Source organism: Staurois parvus, unplaced genomic scaffold, assembly GCF_062004578.1.
Source record: "Staurois parvus isolate SC_StPar_1 unplaced genomic scaffold, SC_StPar_1.0 ptg000104l, whole genome shotgun sequence".
Lineage (NCBI taxonomy): Eukaryota > Metazoa > Chordata > Amphibia > Anura > Ranidae > Staurois > Staurois parvus.
This window is the reverse complement of record NW_028317900.1, coordinates 9,945,233-9,965,713: the sequence shown is the minus strand read 5'-3', so window position 1 is coordinate 9,965,713 and position 20,481 is coordinate 9,945,233. Positions and strand designations below refer to the sequence as shown.

At 39.1% G+C, this 20,481-nt stretch overlaps 1 protein-coding gene across 8 annotated transcripts in view; it reads right to left on the bottom strand.

Moving 5' to 3' along the window:
* RYR3 (ryanodine receptor 3) overlaps positions 1–20,481 on the bottom strand; it is a 954,561-nt gene that overhangs the window by 27,585 nt on the left and 906,495 nt on the right. For all 8 annotated transcript variants that reach the window (XM_089671311.1, XM_089671312.1, XM_089671314.1 and 5 more), the window contains 5 exons: positions 13,520–13,647; positions 11,214–11,274; positions 10,954–11,100; positions 6,325–6,459; positions 5,318–5,474 (listed from right to left, as the gene is read on the bottom strand). In XM_089671311.1, the coding sequence (XP_089527437.1) occupies positions 5,318–5,474; positions 6,325–6,459; positions 10,954–11,100; positions 11,214–11,274; positions 13,520–13,647 (628 nt within the window). The remainder of the gene's footprint in view (positions 1–5,317; positions 5,475–6,324; positions 6,460–10,953; positions 11,101–11,213; positions 11,275–13,519; positions 13,648–20,481) is intronic.

Here is a 20,481-nt window from a genome sequence, read left to right as displayed (position 1 = left end):
TTACTGTGCCCTTAAATAGTTCATCTGGTCCAAAACAAACTATTTTCTTCACTAACAAGTTACACCAACTTTCTGGCTGCACTGTATAAACTGTATTTAGCATCAGCTATGCAGTATACAGCACTGTGCTCCGCCACTGGGATGGAGGCTTCTATGAATGAATACAAACCTTTCATTGATTGGCTGAGGTGGAAATTGTGATGTCGTCTGCCTGTCTCAGTCAAGCAGAGTATTCCTAGAATACAAGGCTACCTGTAAAACTTGATTTTGTTCTGGGAGCGGGATGGGAAGAATCCCATCCAACTACTGGATCACAGTGCTGTATACTGTGCAGTATGTAGATGAAGCTACATACAGTTTATACAGTGCTCCTGAAAAGTGCCCCTTGATCATTTGTTCCAGCTTGGACCAAACTAACTATTTAAAGGCACAGTAAACTAAGGCTTCAACAGAATTGTCACAATGGTTTCCTGAATCAGGCACAGGGCTTTTTAAAGGCTTCACAAGAAAAGTGCCTCAAATGCTGTACTGAATAACACTCCCTGATTCTTACATAAACTAAACGTTTTAGCATCTAATGCCACTTGCGTGTTGTTTCATGTATAACATGAATGTTAATTAATTTCAGTTCATATTGTGTAAAGAAGAGGCTGATGTGCTTTGAAGGCTTGAACTGCAATCTATTTAGTTTGCCAACAAATAGTACCACCCTAAATCCAAGCGATTATTTTTGTCGATAGCTACCATGGTACCACACTCTGTTTATGGGTACACGGAGCATTTATTAACATATACATTTATTATCTTCCTGATCATGTTTTTATAAACTGACAAAGGTGTTTAAATAGTATGTTTTGGTTATTTTTACATTAAACAAATTTTAGTCACAGTTTATGCAGTTATGTATTTTTTCAAATCATTACATGCATTTTTAAATGCAACCAATACAAGTAACATAAATTTTACAAAGTATTATCCTCCTGTTATCATCTACACAACAGCAATGAGGGGCAGCACGAGGAACCAACCAGGTGTGATATATTACACAATGTGCTGACAAAGAACATGTTGACTAGAGGAGAGACCAGACAGATTAACTTCTCAGCCCGCTGCATTTTCTTCAATGTCTATGAGGCTGGAGGGGCTGAGTTCCTTAACTGGAGAAGAGGTCACAATTCTGGCTGTGTTGTCTAGAAGGAATGTGCAAAGCTGACCATACATGGGTCAGTTTTTTTACTCAGCCTGCAGGTTGAAAGAATAAAACTGACCCAATTCCCCTACCCACACATTCAATGTGGATCTGGGAATCCTGTGACATTGTATTCTGACAGTGGGCCTCCCCCACTGTCCGAGTACACTGTTCAGTGCTGCAGCCAATTAGCTGCAAGCAGTGATTGAATTGAAACTTTCCAGCAGGACTACTTATGAAAAGTGAATCAAAAGTCGAACAGGAGCTGGCAAAAATGGATTGAAATTTGGCCGGTTCAGCAGGAACTGGCCGAATTTCAATCCATGTATGGCCAGCTGAAATCTCCGTTCTGGAAGGAAAGAATTACAAATTCTTTGGTAGGTAAAACAGTTCCCATGTATGCATTTCATCTGTGTATCTAGCGGTGTACATGGAATTCAGTTTTAAACCAATTTAATTACATTATTTTATACACAATTCACAACAGTGACAGCTATGCCTCTCCCTCTGTGCACAGTAAGTACAGAAAAAGAGAGGGTTGGTTTTTAACCACCTTCCGCCCGCCATATAGTACAATGACGGGCGCAAGGTGGTTCTCTTGTTCTGATATGACGTCCTTACATACTCAGCGCGCATGCGCGGCTCAGGGAGCATGCAGCGCGGCGATCGCCGGTGCGCTGTGTCCCTCGGACACAGCGGAACATGGAAAGAGCCGAAGATGTCGGCTCGGTCATGTGAGCAGCTGTGTCCAATCACAGCTGATCACATGTAAACACGGAAATGCCGGTTATCGGCATTTCTCTCCTCTCAAGCTGTCTTGCTGACAGCTCGAGAGGTGAGGAGAGCCGGTAATTGGCTTTCCATGGAGGGGACATGTACACTGATCATCAGGGCACTGATGATCAGTGTGCCTTGATGATCAGTATGGCCCCAGAAGTGCCACGTGTCAGTGTCCATCAGTGCCAGCTGTCAGTGCTAATCAGTGCCACGTGACAGTGCCCATCAGTGCCACATATCAGTGCATACCAGTGCACATCAATGCCACATATCAGTGCCCATCTGAGCTGCCTTTCAGTGTCACCCGTCAGTGCCACCTATCAATGCCAATCAGTGCTGCCAATGAGTGCCAGTCAGTGTCGCCTATCAGTGCCAGTCAGTGTCGCCTATCAGTGCCAGTCAGTGTCGCCTATCAGTGCCAGTCAGTGCCGCCTATCAGTGCCATATATCAGTGTCATGTATCAGTGCTGTCTTTCAGTGCCCATCAGTGATGTCTGTCAATGCCCATCAGTGCAACCTACCAGTGCCTCCTCATCAGTGTCCATCATTGCAGCCCCATTAGTGCACATCAGTGAAGGAGAAAAATCACTTATTTACAAAATTGTATAACAAAAACTAAGAAAAAACTTTTTTTAAAAATATTTCAGTGGTTTTTGGTTTGTTTAAGAAAAAATGTATTTTTGGCATCGATAGGTGGCACTGACTGACCACCAAAAGAAAGCTCTGTCTCAAAAAAAAAAATGATAAAAATTTCATATGGGTACAGTGTTGCATGACCGCGCAATTGTCATTCAAAGTGTGACAGCGCTGAAAGCTGGAAATTGGCCTGGGAAGAAAGGGGGTATAAGTGCCCTGTAGGCTAGTGGTTAACAAATCTCATGTGGCCACAATGATTGGTTTCTGAATGTTAAGGTGAAACCTGTGGCTAAAAGGGTAAGCACAGTTTCAGAACAGAGGTATGGAATAGAAACGTACTGGATTTTCATATTGGTCACTTTGTCCCCAGGTGGTCTGAATGAGGAATTAGATGTTAACACTATTCTCTAACACATTTTACTCCGCCTTATCTCATCATTTTAATTTTTAACCAATTTTTTTACATTTATTTATTTATTTCAGGTACTTATATAGCGCCGTCAATTTACGCAGCGCTTTACACACACACACACATATATATATATATATATATATATATATATATTTTGTACATTCACATCAGTCCCTAACCCTCAAGGGGCGTACAATCTAAGGTCCCTAACTCACATTCATACATACACATACTAGGGCCAATTTAGACGGGATCCAATTAACCTACCAGCATGTCTTTGGCGCGTGGGAGAAACCGGAGTACCCAGAGGAAACCCATGCAGCCACAGGGAGAACATGCAAACTCCAGGCAGGTGGTGCCGTGGCTGAGATTTGAACCAACGACCCTAGTACTGCCAGGCAGAAGTGCTAACCATTGATTTTTTTTCAATTTTTTCTGACAAGTATTCGCAACATATTCTATTTTATTTATTCATTAATTTATTCCATTATTTTTTAATCTTCAATTTAAATTTTTTTCCCATCCTTTTTCCCATATTATGTTTTTTCCATATTCATGCGTTTATTTCCATACATCATGCATTTATTTACTAAATTTAATTTTAATATTTTTTTCCATTTTCTATTATTATACTCATTTATATACTTATTCATATCCATTATGGCACCCCAGGGAGGATTATGCATAGTTTTTTATGTTTGTGTTTTTTTAATTGCTTTTTATCTAATTTTTTCATATTTTTATTCATTATTTTATTCTTATCCCCCCTTTTTTATATCATTTTAATTCTTCCCCCATTACCTGTATCATGGTAATGTTTGTCATTTGTTTCCCCTTTTTTTCCCCTATTATTGTAATTTTCCCCTGCTACTGTGTTGTCTTCCCCTACTTATGCTTTTAATTGTAAGACCCACATGTTCCTCATCACTAACCCACGTTTCCAATTATGCTAATTGTTGTTCCCGAATTGTTGATTGCCAATTAAGGCACATTAGCCATTATAAAAGGAACGGCCCTTCTGCCATGTCATTCCCCTGCTTGAGAAAGGAGTGCGCTTCCACCATTAGAAGTCAGCGCATGCTCCGAAACGCGTCACATTGCATCGTGGTCACCGACGACATCACGCCTACACCGACGTTGCGGTTCAGCGTGCGTTCCAGCCGCCATCTTTAGAAGTACGTGCATGCTGGCCGGCTAGCTCCACATCTGTCTCCCTCCTGAACCACGCTCCCTACCACTGAGATGTGGATGATGCAGGCACCAGTGACAGCCGTTCCACATGGTGTTTCTATACCACAATACCCTACATGCTTTTATTACTCTACTACCATGTGAGTGTTCCTACTTTTTATTATATATTAAAGTGGTCTGCTGCACTTAGAGGCGCTTCTTCCTCTCTCCTTCAGAACCGAGAACCGGTGTGTGCTGCTGTTTTTAAGATGGAACACAGATTATCCTTCTTTTAGCCTGAAATTTTAAAACATGACTGTCCAACGTCTCTTTCAGCTAGTAATGCCATATATTCTAAGAAGCCACAATGTATTACATTTTAAAAATGGTGTAATGGCTTATACGTCTGCAGATAAAGTTAGTTTGCAAGCAACTCCCTCACTACTTGTGGCTGGAGGGCGGTCAGAACATCAGAAGTTGGCAGTGTTCTAAATAATTTAACAAAGTTAAGCTGGCCATAGATGGATCAAAAATGGTTCAGCAGGAACCGGCCAAGATTTGATCCATCTATGGGTAGGCTGGTTTCATTTCATTGATCAACTTGGGTACAACTAACCTCTCAGTTTTTTTTACAAGCAGTTACTGCCAGCGGCTATAGCCGCTAGCGCAGGGCTTGAAAATTCCACTCGCCAAATGGGAGGGGTAATTCCTTTCTGGCGAGCACAGTAATGCCCTGCACATTTATTGATGGAGCGGGTGGCTTGCAACACGATCCCCAGGCTTGGGGATCCACTTGCGCTCCAAGCCTTGTTTTGAAGCTGACTTTAATTTGGGGGACGGGCCTGGGGTGGGGATGGAGGCGGCCCTGGGTAAGGTTTGGTGGGGCAACTGGTGAAGAGTAAGGTTTTTGCCTGGCTAGTAGGTCTAGACTTGAAATTTTAAGCCCTGCGCTAGCGATCATTATTGTGTTCTTCCAGCCAGGTAGGCTCCCCAATGGCAGAACACAATAGTGCTGCGGGAGGGATTCCCCCATCAATACTGACTATGTTGATGGGGGAATTTAGCGATTTCCTTTCCTTAAACCTGTGGTGGAAGGAAAGAAAATCACATAATCTTTGGGCTGCTTTATTCACCTTGAATAATGGCCAGAAGTATGACGATAACAAAGAAGAAGAAGGTGATGTCAAACACAATACGATACATCTCGTAAGGGTCACCGGCAGGGTCCTCAATCTCATCTCCAATTCCACCTCCAGCTCTCACTCCCACATACATGTGGAACAGATAACACTGTAAAGCAAGAATAAAGCACAGTTGATCTGGTCAGCAAAACCAAGCAATGTGTCAGAATCATGTAGTACACTTATGGAAGTTGCAAACTACAATTACTGTCCCAGGTTCCAAACAAGGCAGGACGGGTTCTTAGAAGGGTGATGGAGGCATAGGCCTCACATGACCAATAAAGCTGGTACCATTACATTTTTAATACATAAAATAAAATACATAATATGGCAATTACAATGCTAATCATTATTTCATCAATAAAAGCACACAATATGGATACATAACAGACTAAAACAAGTAACCATCACTCTTTATGTATTTGTGGATGTAGACAGAGCTCTCCCCTTTGCCCTGCTGTCACAACATGTTCTCAATCTGGATGTTTGGCCCCAATGAAATTATATTCTAAGCCAAACTAAGTGAACATTTTGTGGGACAGCTGAACATGTCTATAATTCCAAGTAATTAAATGGTTTTCATACAACCAGAGAAAAGTGTATGATATCTGATTGGTTGCATGGTTATGGGATAGTCCATTGCAGATTTAGATATGTGGATAAATACTGGAGTTTAAGGAAGACAACTGTTGCTTATAACTGATTCTAGCCATCACGGTTTTGCCACAAGTTAGAAGATCTAAGTAATTGTTAAGATGTGATTAGTGGTATAACACAGGCATGTTCTTTTTATCCAGTTGTAATACATAAGCCATGTTATTAAAGTCTATAGTGTTCACTATGTGCCAGGCTAGGAGATTTCTACCCCTAACATTGGACATGGGTCTTTGAAGGAGTACTAATATTGTGCTACCTCTATCCAATTATATTTATTTTTGCATATGTTGTTTGGGACATACCGTCATCATGTCATCACATTTCATATCAGGGTCATCTTCATCTTCACTTTTGTTATAAAATTTTCGGAAGAAGTTGAAGGCCACAACAGTATAGAGATAAACAACTACAGCCAGAAGACCGACTGTGAGCACCAGCTGGGGAAACATATGACATTAACCATAAACCAGATCTAATTCTACATTTCAAAAACACAAACATTTGTACACATGGAATTAAGAACACACATTATGAACACAGTGGACCTACCTACACAGTAAAACCTCTTTGTAACCACCAATCAGATTGAAAATTCCAGACAATGGATGACAGAATTTGCAAATCTGAAAGTGACTTGCTTTGGGCAACACAGGAACTAAACAATACCCTTTTCCTAATGATATGTTAGTTGGTAAGAACAATTTTAAAGACAGAATGGTTGATAAAATATAATGCTGAACAATTTTGTGCCCAGGCTGTGTTAATGGACCTTCATCTTATACAGCTGTAGAAAAGAGTGCTGGAGAAGAGCACTGAGTAAATGAATGAACTGTAAGCTATGCAACATCATTTATTATACCAAGTAGCAGCTGTGAAACTGCAATAGTATTATAGTAGCATCCCTGTATAAATCCTCACACTCAGTCTTCTATGTTTGATCTGTGTGATCTTGAAATTATCTTACAACTATACAGCCTGAATTCTCCCTCAGTATCTGAAACACGAGTCTGAACTGTGAAATCTGGTTAAAGACTGCAGGAGATTGGATGCAACTTTAGGAGTCATTCAGTCCACTTTTTTTTAACACTTTAGCAAGGAGAGTAGTTCCTTTTGCTACACGTCTGATTTGAAATTTTAGCAAGTCTGCCTAGATTTCCAAAGCAAATACTTTCAGAAAACATTCCGTACTGTTGTAAAATCTTGGAAAATGACCGTGCCATTAAAATTTGTACTATGAGGAGAAAAGTACCGCACTACATGAATACACAGCTGTAAAGTCCATCAGCAGGGATACATTTTATAAGCTCATCTCAGAATTCATATCTATTAAAGGTGGTCTGTACTGTCATATTCCCTGGGGTTTATAGAAGAAGAAATAGGACAACTGTGGCATGTGCTTGATGCTCTATTTTGGAAAGCGTGCATCCAAAGGTGATGGAATTTGAAGTCTATTTGTTGATGTATATTTTCCAAAATAATGTCTATATCTTAAAGCAGGCACCTGTTAACTTGCATTTGCCCGCCAGAGGATTTACCTCCCTTCCTGGCCAGGCCATTTTTTGCGACACAGCACTGCGTTACTTTAACTGACTATTGCGCAGTCATGCAACTCTGCACCCAAATTAAATTTGCGTCCTTTTCTTTCCCCACAACTTGAGCTTTCTTTTTGTGGTATTTGATCGACTGTGCGGTTTATTATTTTTTGCACTATAAACAAAAAAGACCTACAATTTAAATTTTTAATATATATATATATATATATATATATATATAAATAATACAGTGATCAGGGCTAATAAAAAGCACTGACACTGTACTAATGGCACTGGGCAGGAAGGAGTTAACATGGGGGGCAATCAAAGGATTAGCGGTATGCTGTTTTATTATGTGGGCTGTGTGTGTGTTTCACAAGCACAGGCGCGCGTGCCCCCTACATGGAAATGAAAAACGTATATAGTGTTTCTGCTATAGGGCAGCACGGAAGCAGTTAAAGGGTGGGTTGTATAAAAGCAAACTATTCCTTCAGCAACAATCCTTAACATTTTAGTCTTTTCCTATTCTTACCTCTATTTATAGCATTGAGGTGGAGTTTATACATAAAAATTACTAGGCCAAAACATGCTAAAGAAGCAGACTTTTATAGTGCAGAATGGCCAAAACACATCTAGAAAAGAATTTCCAAGTTGAATCCATGGTATCTCAAATGTGTATTAAATCAAGAGTGAATTTAAATCAAAAAGTTCCTTCTTAGAAAATGAAGTTACATTTTCATGAGCTTTAGAAATACCCGGAATTAGCAGGCACAATTATTTCAAAGAAAAAAAAATAAATAATGCACTCAAACCTGTACGCACGCTCACCACGCAAGACTCAATTGCTGAAGAAAAATCATGGTGAAGCTTGTTTAGTTTGCTGCACAACATTTAGACAAGCCTGGGAAATACTGGGAGAATATAGTCTGGCCAGATGAGAGCAAAATTGGACTCTTTGGATGCCATAATACACACCATGCACGGAGGTCAAATGGCACTGCACATCACCCCAAAACATCATACCAACAGTGAAGTTTGGAGGTGAGAACATCATGGTGTGGAGCCGTTTTTCACCATACGGAACTGGCAAACATCATATCATATCATTGAAGGAAGGATGAATGGAAAAATGTACCAAGACATTCTTGATAAAAATCTGCTGCCATCCACCAGGATGATGAAGATGAAATGAGGGGACATTTCACCAAGACAATGATCCCAAACATAAAGCCAAGGAAACTCTCAATTGGTTTCAAAGAAAGAAAATAAAGCTGCTAGAATGGCCCAACCATCCAATCACCTGACTTGAATCCAATAGAAAATCTATGGAAAGAATTAAAGATCAGAGTTCATAGAAGAGGAACCTTCAAGATTTGAAGGCGGTTTGTGTGGAAGAATGGGCCAAACTCACACCTGAGCAATGTATACGACTAGTTTCTCCATACAGGAGGCGATTTGAAGCTGTCATTACCAACAAAAGATTTTGTACGAAGTGTTAAAATAAATTTCAGTTAGCGTGTTCAATACTTTTCCCTTTCATTCCATTTTATTACACGTAAATTAATCTCTGAACGTATTTGTTTTGGTTTCTTTGTATGTAAGGATTCCATGGGTTGTTACTGACATGTGGTGACATGTCAAGAGCACCTTTAGAAATATATTTACTGAGAAAAATCGTGACGTGTTCAATCCCTATTTTACCTGCTGTACCAGAAACCCCGGAGATAACATAGAACACAGCCATATTGGGATGAAATGTTCCTGACTATGATTAGCCTTCATTTAGATGATGTCACTAACTTAACTTAACCTGAGTAGCCTGCCACTTTCAGTTTGAAAGCAGATAACTGTAGGGGGATGACCATAAAACAAGCAAAAAATGCACAGAAGTCGAGAACCCCAAGATTCTGGAGATACATTCTCCATATATACAGTATATACAAATTATTTATACATTAGTTCATCAAAAATATTAACATGATCAGGGTTGTTTCTAAAATTATTATTTTTTTCTTAGGTAAATATGAAATATTTTACATGAATATTATGCCTGTTTTGAGTCAGCAGGTTGATTTGTATGCCCCTTTTTACATATGTATAACTACTGAAAAAATAATTTTCTTTACAAACTCCTTACTCACTTTACATATAACTGAATGGCATACAGTGGTGACTGATTCTATGTTGTACAGGGTTTAGGGTCTAGGGTTTGAGTCACAAAGGAAGTCACAAGGCAAGCAAGTACTGCTGTGTACTATGGAGTGCTCTGAAAAACCTTTGTCATGCAGTAAATGTTTGTTTGTAAAACAAAGACAGTATATACAAAAAAAAGATTCAATAGAATTGTTTGAAAAGGTGTAACACCTTTAAAAAAACAACTAAAATCTGTTTGATCCAGAACCATTAGAGTCTCCTTTTAAAAGGAGGCAGTCCAGGAATTTCTATAATTTCTGTATTTGGTCATCCAGATGTTAACTTTTTATTATTACCATTGTTAAAAAAAGCTTCATAACTTTTAGGCCAAGATCACAACTGTGCAATGCATTATCGTGTGTTGTGCTAAACTTTGAGTAAAAGTAACAAATTTAACATAAAACTATTTTTCTAAAAACATAAACCTGATAAGGAGGACAATTGTCACTTAATTCTGAAGGAAGGGTTCTGCAGGGTTTTTCATGCGACCAGTAAAATTTAATAGTGCATGCTGTGAATGTTTAAAGCAGCTGCTTGGCCTTTTCATAATTCATGAGAAAACTACAACAAACAGCAGCCACTAAAAGCCAATAGAAAGGGGATAGGCAGAAAGGAGTTTGTAGAAGAGCAGGTAACATTTAGAGATGGAAACTAAATGTTATCTGCTAACAGAGCAAGCAATGATATTACAGAGAAGTGGAGTTGTACATTAGTTTCCTTGATAAACTTTTTCTTACAAAAGTGCATGACCCAACTATAAGTACTAGTACAGAAGTGGCAAGAATTACTATCTAATCTAGTGCTAATATCAGATATTATGGTTTATGAACAGCTTCCATGGTTTTTATGACTATCCATTTACAAAGGCTCCACATATCTCAGCTATTCATGTAGGATGGATGGCTAAGTGTACTACACCAAAGGTTGAACTGTGAAATGAGCAGCACTTAATTCAGCAGTCTGCAGCTAGGCAAGACTCTTTCTGGCATAAGTAATGTGAACATATTAGTGGATTCAGTGAGTCATAGACCATACATGCTGCTGCTAGAGAAACCAGGCCATGCTAAAGTGTAAAGCCTTCATCTTTTTTTTAATCTTGGTGCTTATTTTAGAAAAATTGCAATCAAATGGTAATCTGTGTCATGTATAAGATTAATTGCTATAATCAGATTTATTAGAAATGTAAGAACATTTAGACAGGTTTACCTGTTTTCCATTGTGGGTTACTGAGGAGAGAATAGTTCTTAGGGTCTTGAAGCCCATTGCAATGTCCAGGAGATGAGCTGCAAAGAAGAAGTTGTTGTAGTGTCCAAGTATTGACATGGTTGTGTACCAGGCAAGGTAAAGGAATGACTGCAAATAAAACAGTGAAAACATTTATAAATGACAACACAGCCCAGTTATACCTTCGCTACATAAATGGCATCTTCAACAACAAAGTTATCTATATGAAGACGGATACTTACATTGTCAGTAAAAACCACTCCAAGCTTCCAAATGTGGTACTTCATGTCAATTGAACTCAGCCTACCAAAAAAAAAATTTGCATTAATTGTTGTATTATTTTTTTATGTGTGTACATTTGTGTACAAGAATCTATTGCAGTGTTCTGTATTTTGGTTGCTTTTTTATATTTCGCTCCTATTAATGCTTTTTTGTTTCGCACAGTGGAATAAAATGTGTGTGTTCTGAAATGAATGAGTTAAAGCAGAACTTTAGTTTATTCTGGCATAAATGCTTTTTCCTTGCTAGCATTTCTAATTGTACACTGAGCCATACACATGCAGCCTGGTGCTTAGTGCACAGTTGAAAAAGGCTGGATTATACAAAATATAAAGTTTCAAACATTTTTGCAAAAAGTGAATCAAGTCAATATATTATTTTAATGTAACTAAAGAAAGAAACTAACACAGTAATAAACTATTATCCAGTACAAAAAATATATATATTTTGTAGGCATATAGCCCTGTTATATAACAACTGGCAGCATTGGTTGTTAGAAAACAATAGCCCAGCAGGGCAGATTCATCTGTCCTTGGTTTGATGGAGGAATTTGGTAATTTTCTTTTGTTTGGCCTGCAGCCTGAATAAAAGGATTCTACACATGTATGGCCAGCTTGAGTTGAACCAAAATGAATAAATGAAACAGAAACAGTGTAGAGGGAATAACACTTGGCATGGTAGAAATATACCACAAAGTGAGATTGCAATAGAAAAAAATGACACCATACCAACTGTGAGCATAGTGACAAGACACAAGGTGGACCTACTGCCTCATCAAGGTCTCTTCCAAGCATAATTTTCCAAGCAGACAATTGTTTCCATGTGTGCTGCCTAACCACTTCTGTACAAACAAGCAATAGTTGAGACCACATAAACTGAGTGCAGCTAATGAGAAAAAAATCAAGTCCACTTCCTATGAAATCAGATGTCCAGCACCACAATCAACTCAGAACTGGCAGAATCCACTGAAATGTAATGGAGTTTCCTTGCAGGTTTAGGGATGCATTTCGTAAAAATGGGGTTTGTGATCTTGACAAATCTTAAAAATAAGTAATTATTTTCCTTCAGTGCAGTAAAGGAGGCTGACTCCTATCAGTCCAAAATTCATTATGCAGCATGACAATAATCCCAAACATAGCCCAAATTATAAAACAGTATCTGCTACAAATAGTATGCCCACAGAGTTCTAATCTCAACAACCCTCAGGCAATTACTTGCAGAGAGAAACAACTAAGGCTTGGTTCACCCTAGTGCGATTTCAGGTGCACCTTGAATCACACAGAATTGCACGACAATGGAAATCACATCGTTTTCAATGGTGTCCATTAACATGAATTCAACACAGCATGGTGTGATTTTGGAAAGGGTGCAACTGTAGTGTAATTCCAGTGCGATTCTGGCCCCACAGAATATGAAAACCAAATCCAAAATGCAACCAAGTAACACTACATAATCGCAATGAAAATCAGATCAAATTGCATCTGCACTAGTGTGAACCTAGTCTACCATAGCCAAGTCTGCAGCAGAACTGTGGCAAAATCTCCAATAGGATTGGAACAACCAACCATGTGATTACCTCCAGAAACTGTATGCATGTGTACATCTAAAACTGCTGCTTCTTAAAGGAAAAGAGTGGTTACACCAAATAATTTTTTTTCTTTTTATTTCCCTTTTATGCCGATTAATAAAAACTATTAATTGCATTATTTGGTGTAGCATTTCCACTTTAAAACATGCCTAAGAATAATGTACTGTATACAGCTTAGGTTTGTGGCATAAATACATACAATTCTAAGATAACTCAGTTTTAAATGTTAGTGCTTAGGATCCTTTCTTACATGCATTCCTAATTATGAATTACTCTTGGTCTGTATGAACATTCTGATCACTGCGGGGAGACAAAAAAATAAAAGACACTTTAACAGATGAAAAGTTCACTTATAAATGATATGGAGATTTCTTTCTAGAATGTCACCTCAAGGTCAGCATTATGCAAAGTGTTTAAATGTGCCTGATCCCAAGGCTAATGACTATATGGAAATGAGAAGTACATGTACATAGTAAGTTGCATTGGCAATGACAGGAGCCGATATGTGTAAAAAGAGCGATGCTGACTTTCTCCACTGCAATGAACTTATGAGCAATAAACATTTGCTTGGCAAAGTAGGAACACTATCTATGTGCAACATTCAGCACTCATGTTCACAGTATTTTACTGATTATAGCAGGCACTTATAATAATTAAAAGAAACAAATATTTTATACACACCATGATACAAGTGATCCCTCCTCTATTTTGGTCTTTTCTACAGGGCTGAAATCAAGAGCATTCTTATCCAATCCAAGGAGTTCGGCAATTCTATCTGCTCCATATAAGTCTCCGTATTTGTTAATTACCTTAGCAAAGAAAACAGTTTCACAAACATTAAATTCCACAAGGATATATTTTCTAACAAACTGCCAGCAGAGACATTTATTAGGAGAAGCTTGCTGGTAGGTGAATTGGATCCTGTAAAAATTGGCCCTAGTATGTGTATGTATGAATGTAAGTTAGGGAACTTAGATTATACATCCCTCGTGGCTGGGTTCACACTGATACGGTGCGGAATGCGCAGCGTTTTCTGTGCAAATTCTGCACCGCATCAGAATCACATCCCATTCATGTGAACCGCTGTGGGTGTGTATGTTAACTTAACAACACCCTTGAATCGGTCCGCAAAACGTGGTGCGATGTGCAGAATCGGATCGCATAGGTGTGAATACCCATGCAATCTGATTCTAGTGCGGACCCAAAAAAAGAGTCCTGCTCCTTTTTGGTGCTGGTGTGGTGCGATTGGAGCCATACAAAATGTATGGCTCCAATTGCACCGCACACAAATAGCATGTGATTTGCACAGTAATGTGGTGCACTGCATATATGTGAACCCAGCCTGAGGATTAGGGACTGATGTGAGTGTACAATATATATGTAAAGCACTGCATAAATTGATGGTGCTATATAAGTACCTGAAATAAATAATTAAAAAATAAATGAAGTGCAGCTAGCTGCAGTGTTAGGGACTGTTATAGACAGCACATGGTACATTTATGAGCAAGGCAATGAAAGACAACAGACTCCTCACCTTTACCAGTTTACGCCCTGATTATCTAGAGATGCTCACAGCTCTTCAATAGGTAAACTGATCTAATCTGAATATTTCAGACCTAAACCTAGCCATAGATGGATCACAGTTTAACCGTTTAGGGGCCAACCAAATTTCGATCCATCTATGGCTGTTCAAGTTTTAGTGATCAACTCCTCTCGAACAGGACTGTTGGAAATTTTGTGTTTGATGTATTCTGGCAGAGGAGGAGTCCTGTTGTCAGTATATATAAGAGTACAGCAGGCAGGAGTCCCACATCCAGCTAAAATGTGAGGATGGGGAAATCTGTTTTTTTTTTTTGATCAGCCAGTTGGCTAATCAAAAAAACCATTTATGGTGAGCTTTAGGTCAAGGCAACAGTATCAAATCCAAAACATCAGTACTGTCTGGAGAGATGTTAACCACTTAGGCATTATGCTTCCTTCTAAATGACATTGTATGAAATGTGGTGGAAGGAACACTTTTATTGCCTTTATTCATGGATCTCCACAGTAGGTTTTGAGTTTGTATTGGTTGTATTGGGTATTTACATAAGACACATTTCTATGGCCTTGTGAAGCTATCCTCACTGCTTACTGAAGTAACAGATTTGTTTGCTGTTTACAGTGATAAGCAATGCACTCATAATACTTTTATAAGCACACTGAAGGACAAAGAAAATGCAAGGCAACTTCTAACAAGTATGTTGCTAAAAGTTGCCATGGGCTAAGAATATAAACTATGATCAGACAATTATTTCTGAACATCTGTCCCATGTGGCAAAGAGCCACTTATTTACTATAATTTCATGTGTGCTAGAAGAAATATAGATTGTTTATTGCAATGACAAAAAAGACAAAACAATTAAAATGCAATACATCTCAGTCAACAGTGCAGAGTTGAAGCTCTAAGTGAGATAAAAGCTTATTAACGATGTTGCTATGCATTATTAGCTTAAAACACGCCACATGGAAAAGACTCCAGGGATTTACTGAAGAGCTGTTAGAATAAAACTGACACTATGTTACCTCAATATAATTTTGAAGTACTCCAGTAAAAGGGAAGAATTAAATATTTTTTGCTAGTGCAGAACAGATATTTTAAATGCTGACATTCATTTCATTTGCACAGAAAAGGCATTCATTTACATGTAGCTTTACAGTACAAACAGTTCATAAGTGGATGCATATTATGAGAAGTTTATCAAATCTATTCATCTTAAAACACAGTATTAATATCTGTATTAGACTGTTCTGTTTGGACATATACTCTAGATCACTGGGCTGAAATTAAGCACAATGTTATTTATTTTAAATAATACTGGAAAATATATTTCTTTCAATAGATTTCCTATGCTTCTTCCCAAGATGTCTCTTACAACTGTCATCTCTATAGTGTTGCAAGCTAAAGTATGCTGCTAACATTAGTAAATGGATCAGAAAGTATATTAAATTTACTTGTTTTAAAGGTTTTTTTTATGTTTCTATAGTTAGTTCCTGGTTTCAATGGCTAGGCAAATGATGTCATACATCCCAGGAGTCTTCAGGAGGGGAGAAGGGGCTCTATCAGTTAAGCACACCCTCCTGCCTGCATGCCTGAGCTAAGGGTAGATGGATTCCAGATTTCAGAATGTAAATTAATATGTCTTCACTTAAGATGTTCATGGCCTGGAATGCTAGAGGGGTGTTTTTCAAGGTAACATCTCAGCAAAATAAAAGCATTGCGACGTAGATGGATGGGGGAGTTTGCTTTGAATATTAAAAATGAATTAAATAGTGTTTTATCCACACATACATTTCTAATGAAGAGAGGACTTTGGTCAAATGCATAGGGGAAAAGGATGTCTAGGAACTGCTTGAGATTCCTTGGCTAGATAGAAATACAGTGGGTAAAATAAGTATTGAACACATCACCATTTTTCTCAGTAAATAAATTCCTAAAGGTGCTATTGGCATGAAATTTTCACCACGTTGGTAACAACCCATGCAATCCATACATACAAAGAAACCAATACAAATACGTTCAAAAATTAAGTTATGTGTCATAAATTGGAATGACACAGGGAAAAAGTGTTGAACACATGAAGAAAGGGAGGTGCAAAAAGGCATGGAAAGCCAAGACACCAGCTGAAATCTATCAATAATTAGAAAGCAATCCTGCCCCTTTTCAGTGCAAATTAATATCAGCTGGTTCAGTCTCAATTGATGGCCTATACAAAAGGTGTCTCATTACCAAGGTGTCACACAAGAAGCATCTCATAATGGATAAACGCAAAGAGCTCTCTCAAGACCTTTCACAACCTTATTGTTACAAAATATACTGATGGCATTGGTTACAGAAGGATATCTAAACTTCTGAATGTTCCAGTGAGCGCTGTTGGGTCCATAATCTGGAAGTAGAAAGAGCATAATTTCACCATAAAGAGGTCACGACCAGGCAAAACATCTGACAGAGGAGTGAAAAGAATTATCAGAAGAGTTGTCTAAGAGCCAAGGACCACTTGTGGAGAGCTTTGGAAAGACCTGGAATTATTAGGTACAATTGTTTCAAAGACAACAATAAGTAATGCACTCAACTGACATGGAACCAGCAAACACAAATGCTCCTGCGCTTGGGGATGGACTCGATGCAGGCTACAACCACATTAAGAATGTCCTGGAACACGCACACCTTGCTGCCCTCAAATGGACCGGGGGAATCCAAATATACTGAGTGGGGAAAGAACAAAGAGAGGGCGCACAGGCCTAGTGCATTACCATAAAAAATGTTTAATAAAAAATAAAGTAGGTGTTGTACTCACAAACGACAATGTAGTCAAGGCACATCATAAAAGAACAGCTGGGTCAACACCGCGCTGAGTAACAGTCCGCAATAGGGAGTGTAGACATCCAATAGGCTGACGCGTTTTTTGAGGACTTGCCTCTTCCTCAGAGGCAAGTGAGGAAGAGGCAAGTCCTCAAAACGCGTCAGACTATTGGATGTCTACACTCCCTATTGCGGACTGCTACTCAGCGCGGTGTTGACCCAGCTGTTCTTTTATGATGTGCCTTGACTACATTGTCGTTTGTGAGTACAACACCTACTTTATTTTTTATTAAACATTTTTTATGGCAATGCACTAGGCCTGTGCGCCCTCTCTTTGTTCTTTCCCCACTCAACTGACATGGCCTGTATGCACGCGCACCACGCAAGACTCCATTGTTGAAGCTTGTTTAAAGTTCACTGCACAACATTTAGACAAGCCTGTGAAATACTGGCAGAATACAGTCTGGTCAAATGAGACCAAAATCAAACTTTTTAGATGCCATAATACACACCATGTTTGGGGGTCAAATGGCACTGCACATCACCCCAAAACACCATAACAACAGTGAAGTTTGGAAGTGGGAACATCACATTGTGGGGCTGTTATTCAGCATACAGTACTGGCAAACTTCATGTCCTGGAAGGAAGGATGAATGGAAAAATGTACCAAGACATTCTTGATAAAAATCAGTTGCCATCTACCAGGATGATGACGATGAAACGAGGGTGGAAATTTCATCAAGACAATGATCCCAAACACAAAACCAAGGAAACTCTCAATTGGTTTCAAAGAAAGAAAATAATACTGCTAGAATGGCCCAGCCAATCACCTGACTTGAATCCAATAGAAAATCTATGGAAATAACTAAATAACAGAGTTCATACAGGAGGAACCTTCAAGATTTGAAGGCTGTTTGTGTAGATGAATGGGCCAAAATCACATCTGAGCAATGCCTGTGACTAGTTTCTCCATCCAGGAGGCATCTTGAAGCGGTCATTACCAACAAAGGATTTTGTACAAAGTAGTAAATATATTTAAGTTAGCGCATTCAATACTTTTTCCCTGTGTCATTCCATTTTATTACACATAAATTAATTTCTGAACTTATTTGTTTTGGTTTCTTTGTATGTATGGATCGAATGGGTTGTTACCGACATGTGGAGAAAAATTTCATGTCAATAGCACCTTTATGAATATATTTACTGAGAAAAATGGTGATGTGTTCAATACTTATTTTACCTGCTGTAACTACAGTTGCAAGAAAAAGTATGTGAACCCCTTGGGATTACGTGGAGTTTTGTATGAATTGGGCATAAAATGTGCTCTGAACATCATCTAAGTCACAATAGAAGAACACAGTCTGCTGAACATAATACTACACAAACATTAGATGTTGCCATGGTTTAATTGCACATAACATGTAAACATTCACAGTGCAGGGAGGAAAAAGTATGTGAGGCCCTAGCTTAATGACTTCTCCCAGAGCTAATTGGAGCCAGGAGATAGCCAACCTTGACTCCAATCAGTGTGATGATATTGGATGTGTTGCTGACAGCTGTCCTGCCCTTAAAAAACACACCTGTTTTGGGTTTACTGGTTTCAAGAAGCACTGTCTGATGTGAACCATGCCTCGCAGAAAAGAGCTCTCAGAAGACCTACGATCAAGAATTGTTGACTTGCATGAAGCTGGAAAGGGTTACAAAAGGATCTCCAAAAGCCTTGATGTTCATGTGTCCACGGTAAGACAGACTGTCTACAAATGGAGAAAGTTTAGCACTGTTGCTACTCTCCCTAGACGTGGTCGTCCTGTAAAAATGACTGCAAGAGCACAGCGCAGAATGCTGCATGAGGTAAAGAAGAATCCCAGAGTGTCAGCTAAAGACCTATAGAAATCTCTGGCACATGCTAACATTTTTGTTGACACATCTACAATAAGGAAAACATTAAACAAGAATGGAGTACATGGGAGGACACCTTGGGGGAAACCATTGCTGTCCAAAAAGAATATTGCATCACATTTGAAGTTTGCAAAAGAGCACCTGGATGTTCCACAGCACTACTGGCAAAATATACTGTGGACAGATGAAACCAAGATTGAGTTGTTTGGGAAGAACACACAACACTATGTGTGGAGAAAAAAAGGCACAGCACACCAACATCAAAACCTCATCCCCACTGTAAAACATGGTGGAGGGAGCATCATGGTTTGGGGCTGCTTTGCTGCCACAGGGCCGGGACAGATTGTTGTCATTGATGGGAAAATGAATTCCAGAGTTTATCAAGACATTTTGCAGGAAAACGTACGACCATCTGTCCACCAACTGAAGCTCCGCAGAGGATGGTTGATGCAACAGGACAATGACCCAAAGCATACAAGTAATTCAACAAAACAATGGCTGCAACAGCACAGAATACGCCTTCTGGAGTGGCCCAGTCAGAGTCCTGACCTCAACCCGATTGAAATGCTGTGGCATGACCTTAAGAGAGCGATTCACACCAGACATCCCAAGATTGCTACACTGAAACAGTTTTGTGAAGAGGAGTGGTCCAAAATTACTCCAGATCGTTGTGCAGGTCTGATCTGCAACTACAGGAAATGTTTGGTTGAGGTTATTGCTGCCAAAGGAGGGTCAACCAGTTATTAAGTCCAAAGGTTCACATACTTTTTCCTCCCTGCACTGTGAATGTTTACATGTTATGTGCAATTAAACCATGGCAACATCTAATGTTTGTGTAGTATTATGTTCAGCAGACTGTGTTCTTCTATTGTTGTGACTTAGATGACGTTCAGAGCACATTTTATGCCCAATTCATGCAAAACTCCACGTAATCCCAAGGGGTTCACATACTTTTTCTTGCAACTGTAGTTTAGAAAACTAATTATTTTGCTATATATTCTACCCAGTTTTCTTATTTTGTGGTATTATTTTCTGTTTCTGAGCAGGCAAATACATTTATATTTAATGGATATGTAGCTATTTTACAAACATTGATATCTATATTATCTATACAAACAAGTATATTCAGAGTAGATACATTGAATTATACCATACCACATGTTAATACAATCAAAATGTCAACTTAGCAGTTATTCTTAGCAGAATTCAGCCCTTTGCACTGATCATGAAATATATGGCGGCGGGAGCGGACGCACATCAGTGAGCTCCTGCGCTCCTGGCCCCAATCCGCTGCCATCTGGGCCGCAGCGGGGCCCCTATGACACTCAGGTCCCTGCCTGGCCACCAAGGAAGGCCACCAGACCTTTTCCCGGAGCTCCGGGAATCGCGGCCTACTGCGCACCCG